Here is a 9,220-nt window from a genome sequence, read left to right on the forward strand (position 1 = left end):
GTCAAAGAGAGTAAAATTTTCATGAACAAAACTTGGGCAAAATATTTATAAAACAAAAAAGAGGACACAAGCATGCGGGCATATCATGTCCTGCTTTGTCACGTCGTCAGTCAGTATCATAGCATTTGTCGCCTCACCTATAAATTTCTCCCCTTTCCCTTCATCTTCGGAATTAAAATAGTAAATGGAGTTGGGGGATTTTCAATTCATGATGTTGGCGTTACTGTTAGTAGCTTACTGGTCCCCAAGTATTATTTGAGGAAAATTGATCCCAAAGCTAGATTCGAATCCATATAAAACTAAACACAAACCCCTGAAACAGTAACAAGTGTTTGATCTACTACTAGTTTTTATAGGAGAGGAAACAAGACACCATTATGTGATGTCGGGCTCCCATTGACACGTAAAAAGCTTCAGCATCTACGAGACGAGTGAAAATGATGACACACCATAACTAATTGTGACTTAGGAAGAGGCTACAACAGCACGACGCTTGTGTCCGACAAATGCTTGGAGAAGTTCCTGATATCCGCTCCTATAGTGGTCGAGCGAAAAGCAAAGTTGCCGTATTGCCTCCCTCTTTTCCTCCGCCCTATCTGAGATCTCAGCGTTTTGCCCAGCCACCTCTTTTTCCAGCTCTTCCACTTTCAGTCTCAACTCATTTACTTGATTCATTTTAATTTCAGATTCCGAACTCAACTCTGCCAGTTGCATGCGTAGCTGGCTTAGCTCTCTCTCCTTATTTTCAATCTGATTGTCTCGGTAGCTCAGCTCTGCCTCAAGTTTATGGATCATAGCATTGGCCTCATCTTTTTCCGTCATGAGCATGTCATGCTTATGTTTTTGCCCGTCGAATTCCTTATTCAAAGTTTCTATATTATATCTCTTCTGACCTAGTTCTTCCTTCAAACGAGCGACTTCACCTTCCAATATCAGCTGACGTGCAGCATACATCTCTTTCAGTTTCAATTTTTCAGCTTCACACTCCTCCAATTTATTTTCTACAATATTGCTTCTTGATTCCAATTCCCTGAGTCTATAGTCCATCTGTAGCTTTTCTTCTGACAAAATTGCTATATCAGACTGCAGCTGATTTTTCTCTAGAGAGATCTGCTCCCGGGCATTTAGCATTTCAGCCTTCAACTTCTGCATCTCGAGTTCATGTTTAGTTTCATTAGTTTTGTGCCATATAATTCTGTCTTCTAGCTCTTGAATTCTCTTTCTCCCGGAATCAAGCTGGGCTTCTAATGTGGCTATATTTTCCTGTGCTGCTTCAAGCCGACCTTTCAAGTCTAGAGTACCGTTACATAACCTTGTAGCCTCATCATTTGATGCTTTGAGCTGTTCTCCAGCTACCTCCAACTCTTCCACCAATTTTGCTATCTTGTTGCAACAGTCTGGAACATGGGTTTCCAAATTATCTTTTTGTTTCCGCAACTCTATTACCTGTGCCCTTTCATATTCAAGGTCAGCCTCCCTCATTTTCAATTCATTCTGAACATGATCAAGCTGATCCTTGTGCTTCTCAATCTGACTCTTTAAATTGATAATCTCCTTTTCTGAGATATGAATTTTCAAGTTTGAAATTCTCAGCTCCTCCGCACTTTTAATAAATTTTCTAAGTAACTCTTCATAGCTCATATTCTCTATCGCCTGCAATATATCATGGTCCATGTGATTCTGTTGTTCTAGACCATGAAATTCTTCTTTCAGATTAGTCTCTTTGGTTAGTTCCATTCCTTCAGATTCTGAGGATAACGATGAGGATGATAAGGATGGGGATCCAGAGGCCTCCTTCTGAGAAGTCAGAGTGTTATTGCCTCCAGAGCTTAGAGACAAGTCTATGTTAACTGGTTGAAGGCCAGATGTCTGCAATCCCGGCTGTTGATATGGAGTATAATATGGAGTCGTCACCTGAGTCCCTTGGTCACGAATTGATTCGGAACTGTCAGAGCCTTCCATCTCAAAATCTGATGGTTATGTCTTTGATAAGAACCTTACACTAAAATAACAATTTGAAAAGAGTGCAAGTCCAGTGGCCTTTGTCCTTTTAACAAATAGACATAAAAGAGTTGAGAAGATAACCAATTCCCAAGTTCTAAAGGATTATAATACCCACTATATGCTATGATATACTCCCTCCATATAAAATGCTTTCTAGAAACTTATTTTGCCTCTAAATATAAGAGTTATCTTGATATTTTTAAATAATTAAACAATTTCGCCCTAGTCATGGAAAATGGAGGAAATAGCAATTGTATGTTGTACCCACTACCAACATGATATTAATTGTAACGTTATTAAGGCAAAACTGAAAAAATCATTGTGATTTTATATAATTTCAACTAAATAACAATTTTTTATGTGTATGCAAGATTCGGTTAAAAACATCTTATACCCTATATATATAAGGATGGAAGGAGTAGTTAACAAAATTAACAAGGAGAAAAACAAACAATTAACTAACAAAATTACACTAGAAAAATAAGGTTATTATGTTTTGCAGTTAATACTTGAATAACCGAATGAACAGTACAAAAGGAACAGTACTGATCCTGGCCAAAACCCTATACATAAAGATAATAGAGGATAAAAGGACAAGTGAACAGAACAAGCAAAAAAAGACCCTCCCTCACAATTCGCTAATCAAAACAAAAACCTGAGAGCACCCCAAAGCCAGATACAAAATATTAATACTAGCCAAAACTGACCCACGTATCTATTCTGAGTCTCTTCTACTCCTCATAACCTGGACGGATAATAACCTGAACCTGTAGTATCTTCATGCTCTAACACTTGTTTCTCCCTTGCTTTCTTTCCTCTCATATGTCTGAGTAAAACCAACAGCTATATCAACTTCACATCACAACTATATCTAATCTAACTGTGGACAGTAAAACTTATGACCATTAAATTTCATCATATGCTATATAATCTTCCTTTCATAAATCACGCCTATATGGAACACAAAATTCTATCAATTTCCCTTTTTAACACTCTTTTTAAGTAAAAAGAAAAATACTGAAGCCAAGCTTTAAGGGAACGATAAAAACTTAAATTGAGTTCAAGCTCAACTGTTTGTTGAAAGTGGCCTTGCCCCTTGCCAGCAGGAAGGGTTTACGCAACAATTCCTGCCCGGCGTGCCCACCCTCTCTTGGCAGGGCACATCCCCCACATACTCTTCCCCTTGGTCTTAACCGCTCCATCTTAAAACATGTCAATATATACCACTGTGGCCTACTCACCCTTAAATAGACGTTAGACTTTGATGTATGTTGGTTTGAAGCTGAAATGACCGTGATTACGACGACCTTAAACGGCATACTATACTTGAGTATTTTAGTATCATCAAACAAAGCAATCATCGATGAAAGTCGAAGAATTAGGATTAAATACACCACCAGTGCAAAACAGGAAGCAGTGTTGATAACGTCATTTCCCACGATACAGCGACCATGTGACAGATCTACAGCTATTGTGTCTTAAAATAGTGAAATGTACAAGTGAACCATGCAAGAGGGAAAAACTCGCCGACTTTGCAGTATGAATAATGAAGAAAAGCTCGAAGTCGGGGTTATGTAAAAGAAAATCCACACGAAAAAATTATGGAGTTGATTAAAGAACCTGCAGTAGCTCTGAGCTTCTACCGCCGATGGCAAAACCGATTCTGAGTATCAAATGAAGCTTGGAGATTGGGGCCCAAGGAACGAATAGAAAGCGTGATATTTTTCTGGGGATGAGCTAAAAAGGATTAGAAGGAGGAGGCAGGGTGGAGCTAGAATTAAGCAAAAAGCGAAGTGGGGTGTCTTTAAAACACAGCCAAAAGGAAAATGCTGGGTGTCACGAAGCCCGCGTTTTCTACTTTTCTCCCATAAATTCTTTTATGTTCCTGAAATGCCCTTCTCTTTTCTTTATTTCCAATAAACAGGCCCTTTGTCTTTTCTTTTAACGACGCTACGATAAGGTACACAGTGCTCGAGGTTTCCGCCTTGAAAATTTCCCATTAGGCGCTTCCTGAATATATATCCAGTCAAGGCTGGCTTCTTCTTCTTCTTCTTCTTTTCCCAGAGGAAATGAAAGGCAATTTAACTGCAATACTACCAACAAGAAAAAAAATATTTTTCCAAAAGTGTTTTTCATATACCATAGATTTAGATATCAGTTTGATGCAATCCGAGTTTTAAATTTTTTTTAACATAAAAGTATGAAATTCAGTTTCAATCGGATGAAATTTTATCCTTTAATAACAAAAAATTGATATAACAAGCTGCCAACTTTCTCTCTCCTTTTTTTAAATAATTATTCATTTCTCCTTATTTTTTATTTATTACTTAATATCTTAAAAAATTCTTTATTTGAATAGTTTAAAAAATTTAAAATGAAAAAAAAATAAGTTGATATTTGAAACAAAGATAAAAAATTGAAAGTGATGTGTTAGCTTCTATTTTTTTAATTGATGTGAAACAAGAACAGGAATGAGGGATAAGAAAATATAGAAACATCAATAATAAAAATGCAAGAAATTTAGATTAATGAGTTTATACAAGCATGTTTGTTTGAGTCAATGAAAATTTGGATTGAATCAAATCTCTTTTTTTGGCACACAAAAATTTAAGTACCAAATCAAAATTTATCTATTTCTTATTACACTTTTTTGTAATTTTAAATTTCTTTTATATCATAATCAATTTAAAATTTCAGTTATTTCAAATATTTCATTCTCATATTTTTATTATTGATAACTTCATGTCTTTTCATCTTTTGTTCTTATTTCTCATCAATTAAAAAAAATACAAGTTACTCCCTTCATTAAAAAATATAAAACATTTTTAACCGAATCTTACATCAATAAAGTAACTACCTACTTTCAAACTAACTATATCTTTTTATATTTACTCACATTAAATATAAAATTATTCATTAATAGGAACATATTTGAAAAAAGACAATAATTGCACCTCAGAAACTAAAAATGTTTTACATTTTTTAACATTCAACTCTTTAAAAAATAATTTATATTTTTTAACAGAGGGATTAACACATTACGTTCAATTTTTATTTTTGTTTCAAATATCAAATAATCTCCCTTTTTTAGTTGAAACTTTTTAAATTACTCAAATAAAAAATTTAAAACACATAAATTTTAAATTTCAAATTTAAAATGTGATATTTTAAATATAAAATTCATATTCAAATTTGCATAGATAACAATCACCCATGGGGGGAGTTCGCATTAGTGTGAGCTGAATATGATAATACCTTTAAATTTTTTAAGATATCAAATAATAGAATAAAAAATAAAAAAAAAGATAACTATTCGCGTGAAGGAGAAATGAGGGAGAAAGCTGTTAAATTGTCACTTCAATTTTTTTAAGGACAAGCATAACTTTAAATCTCTATACTTTATTTAAATTTTACTATAAATTTTTATACTTTTATTTTTTTTAGTATTATAAGTCTCTCATAGCAATAGGGACCTAAAATACTAAAAAAATATAAGATCTTAAATACAAAATATAAGAATTTAAAGTTATAATTTCACTTTCTTTTTAATAAAGTATAAAACTCGGTTTAATTGAGTTCCATACTTTCATGTTAAAAGAAAATTTGGATCTAGGTTTGTATCGAGCTGATCTTCAAATTCATAGTATATGAGAGAATACTTTTGAAAGTGGAACATATGAGTAAATAATTTTTTTTAATAATATTGCAGTCAAATTGCTTGAAATCAGATGCAAGGCTAGCTTTTAATTATGGCAAAAAAAAAGGTTGCCTTTTAATTCTAGTATTTTTTTAAAAAAATTTAACCTTTTAAAAAATAAAAATTAAACAACCATAACAACTGCATTTAAAAAAAATAAAAACTTGCTTGTAAATTGTTTGTAACTATCCATTTAATATTACAAGAAACTTTTTTAAATATCTTATTAAAAATATCAGAATTTAGGTCTTTTCAAGTTAATTAATAAGATTTTTTTAATTAATATGTTTTATTTAATAAAAATAAATATAAAAAGGTGTGTAATTTTAAAAATAATTATTTAATTTATTAAGATTTATAACCCCCGCCTTAAAACTGGAGGGAGGGAGTACACGTTTAAATTTGTAGATATTCTCTATTCAATTTACAGAAAGAATCGATGAGGCCAGAGATGATTTTACTCCTTTTTTCTTTCTTTTCTTTTCTTTTCTTTTGTTTTTTGTTGTTGTTGTCCAGCCGGCGATGATTTTGCTTCAGGCACCACATTCTCGACTCTCGAGTGTCAACTCCAGCGCGCAATCACGTGCCAACGATAAATCCCACCAGTCATTCAGTCAAGAACTCGCATCTCATAAAAAAATTGATTTTTTGTTGTATTTATTGATCATGGATGCAATGCAAGAAAAATACGTCGATGCAGTAATTAAAATTTATTATTTGACCGAAAGAACAAATTCGAGATACTAGTAAAATTCGAAAACAACGCAGAGTCTCAAGTAAAAATATTGCTACTCCCTCCCCCTTAAATTTTAAAATATTTTTAGGTGAGATTCAAAGTTCAAAATATGAAGCACTTTAAAAAAAATTATTTATTTATTAAATATATTTATTCTAATAATATTTTCTCTCTCCATTTAATTTTCATTCCCCTCTCTTTTTAGTATTTCAAAAGAAAGATTTTTTTTAAGTTTATTTTTTATTTTTTAAAAATAATATTGTTAAGTAAGGTTGTTAAACTCGCAAGTTTAAATAAATTCATTATAAGAATATAAATTTAGATTGCAAACTCAAATTGTGAAAGTTTATCTCTATTAATAAATAATGATTAAATATTTATTATTAAATATTTAAAATATAAAATATAACCATTGTTTGATTTAAATATATTTAAAATATAAATTATTAAAATTAAATACATCTATATTGATAAATCATTATATGAAAATAGAAATTTTTAAACAAGGAAACTCATTCTTGGTATTTTTGTTTTTTATTAATATTAGGTTTTTGCTTTTTCAATTTTTTTTCTTTTGAACGAGATTCTGTAATTTTTATGAACTGAATTTTTTATGATATATATTCAACTCTCTCAACTTAAAAAAAATCAATGAGTTTAACAAGTTTAACAAGTTTACATCTAATTTAAGTATATAAATTAATTGATATGATTTTATAAGTTAAAAATATAAAAACAATAAATTTAAAAGTAAATTCATGAGTTTAACTAAATTTATATTTAATCAGAGTTTACGTGTAAGTTGACACGATTTTGTAATTTAAAAATGTAAAAATATTAAACTCAAAAAGTTAATTTGAAAGTTTAACAACTATGTTATTGAGTGTATTTAATAAACTTTTTTTAAACAAAGTAGTTAATAAGATTTATTGGTATATAAGATTTTATCTTAAAATGTTTCATAATTTAAAGAGAAGGGAGTAGAGTATCCATATATTATTAGTTATCTAATTTTCGTATATCACATAAAATTACTTAAAATTTACTTCATTAATTTAAAAATATGAGATATTTTTAATCTTTTAAAGTATAATTATTGTCCTTTTTTTAAAGTACATCTATTAAATAAATTACTTTATATTATTTTAATGTGAAACATCCTATTAAATGGGGGTAAATATGAAAAGATAGTGTTAACTTGAAGACAAGTAATTATTTTTGTAGGTGTGAGATTTGATTAAAAATATCTTATATTTTTTAACGGGGGGAGTATGCATTTATCATAAACATTCCTCCAGTTTCAAAAATCAATTATTAATTTAAATTTTTGATATATTTTTCCAGACAAAATTTTTTTTGACTCTCTTAAATAATTACTCCCTCCGGTCTCATTTATAAGTCCCATTTTAGAAAGTCTATTTGGTCCCATTTATAAGTCATGGTGCGTCTTTTTAGTGATATTTGAGAGGTATTTTCAAAATTACCCTTCATAAGAGAGAAAAGATAACAGGACATTACTTTTTAGATTTGTTATATAGGGGCATGTTTGGAATTTTACTTACTTTTATTCTTTGTACTTTTATTATATTGGTATTAATGAGGTTGGTAGAAATGACTTATAAATAGGATCAGAGGAGTATTGTTTTGAAATTTAATAAAAGATTAATTACTTCATGTTTTATCATTGTTAACGTTCAAAAATAAAAATAATGGCAGGTGTCTAGTAAATGGGGTCCTAATGCCATAACATTTTCTGTATTTAAAAAAAAAACGAATTCTTTTTTTTTTTTTTTTGAATTTAACGCGACCGTCAAAATTTGAATGGCGGTTGGATGAATGGTTTTTTGGTTGAGGCTTTCCGCGTGAAGGAAGATGATGGGATTTCAGGGGTGTTATCGTAATTCTAACATGACAAACTAGAAATTAGATCCGAAGAGGTGGGCCATGGTGTAATTCCCGCGAAAACAAATGAAATTATGGCGGGAAAAGAAACAGGCCTCGATACTTCTTATCGTTGTTCGCCTGCTGGGTCCATTTCTTTTTCATTTTCTTTGGCGAGTTGGTGAGTCTTTATTTTGTCCGGAAAATACGACAAATTAAATTTCCAATTCCAAACTGGTTGATTTTATTTTGTCGCGTAACTATATGAATAGATAATTTTTATGATTATTTTATGATCCTTGAAATAATTTGAACTTCACCCTCAATTGGAAATCCAACGCTGCGCAATTTTGTCGTTTTTTTTTTTTCAAAAGAAATTGTCCAATATCCATTGCATATATATAGGCCAGCGGATATAACAATCTCCCTCTCTCTCTCCCCCCGATCTTCTTCTTGTTTTTTTTTTTTTCAGAAAAGGTGTTTGGGGGGAAGTGGGGGAGGGAGAGTCAAGGGACATAAAATGGTGAAAACAATCAGTTAAAGGAGGACTCTGAACTGCATAGACGAGCATGAAGGATAATTGACCATTTTTGAATGTAGTGACTATTATCTAAAGGAAGGGTGGAAGTGGGGTAGTGCAAAAGCAAGTTGTCGAGCACTCAATGGGGCAGCCAAACATGGCCTTCGCTGCCTCTTGTAGCTAAAAATGCCCAGTCTTTCAATAAAGCATGCGCGCTTTCCCACTATTTCCACAGCAATGCCATTATAGTCATGAAAATGGCTAAACAGTAAGCGATGGAAATGGGCAGTAAAGGATCGGTTTTGTTGGTTCGTTTAATAAGAAATTTAGCCCTCACATCGGCGAAAAGTGTGTGACAGTGTAAGTGAATAAGGCATTTCAC

General features: G+C 31.5%; 1 protein-coding gene across 5 annotated transcripts; it reads right to left on the reverse strand.

Annotated features, from left to right (window-relative positions):
• Positions 1 to 230: 230 nt before the first annotated feature.
• On the reverse strand, positions 231 to 3,814 carry LOC129294657 (protein NETWORKED 4B-like). 5 transcript variants are annotated; one of them, XM_054933110.1, is made up of 3 exons: positions 3,625 to 3,814; positions 2,712 to 2,830; positions 231 to 1,970 (listed from the first exon to the last, which is right to left on the reverse strand). In XM_054933110.1, the coding sequence occupies exon 3, from the start codon at positions 1,960 to 1,962 to the stop codon at positions 466 to 468; it is 1,497 nt and encodes a 498-aa protein (XP_054789085.1). In that variant the 5' UTR covers positions 1,963 to 1,970; positions 2,712 to 2,830; positions 3,625 to 3,814; the 3' UTR covers positions 231 to 465. The 5 variants fall into 5 exon arrangements, with proteins under 5 accessions (XP_054789085.1, XP_054789086.1, XP_054789083.1 ...); XM_054933111.1 differs by lacking the exon at positions 2,712 to 2,830; XM_054933108.1 differs by lacking the exon at positions 2,712 to 2,830 and having other exon boundaries at positions 231 to 2,047.
• Between the last annotated feature and the right edge of the window lie 5,406 nt (positions 3,815 to 9,220).

This window comes from Prosopis cineraria, unplaced genomic scaffold, assembly GCF_029017545.1.
Source record: "Prosopis cineraria cultivar Desert tree isolate PC_DT_omini unplaced genomic scaffold, ASM2901754v1 PC15, whole genome shotgun sequence".
NCBI classification, from domain to species: domain Eukaryota; kingdom Viridiplantae; phylum Streptophyta; class Magnoliopsida; order Fabales; family Fabaceae; genus Prosopis; species Prosopis cineraria.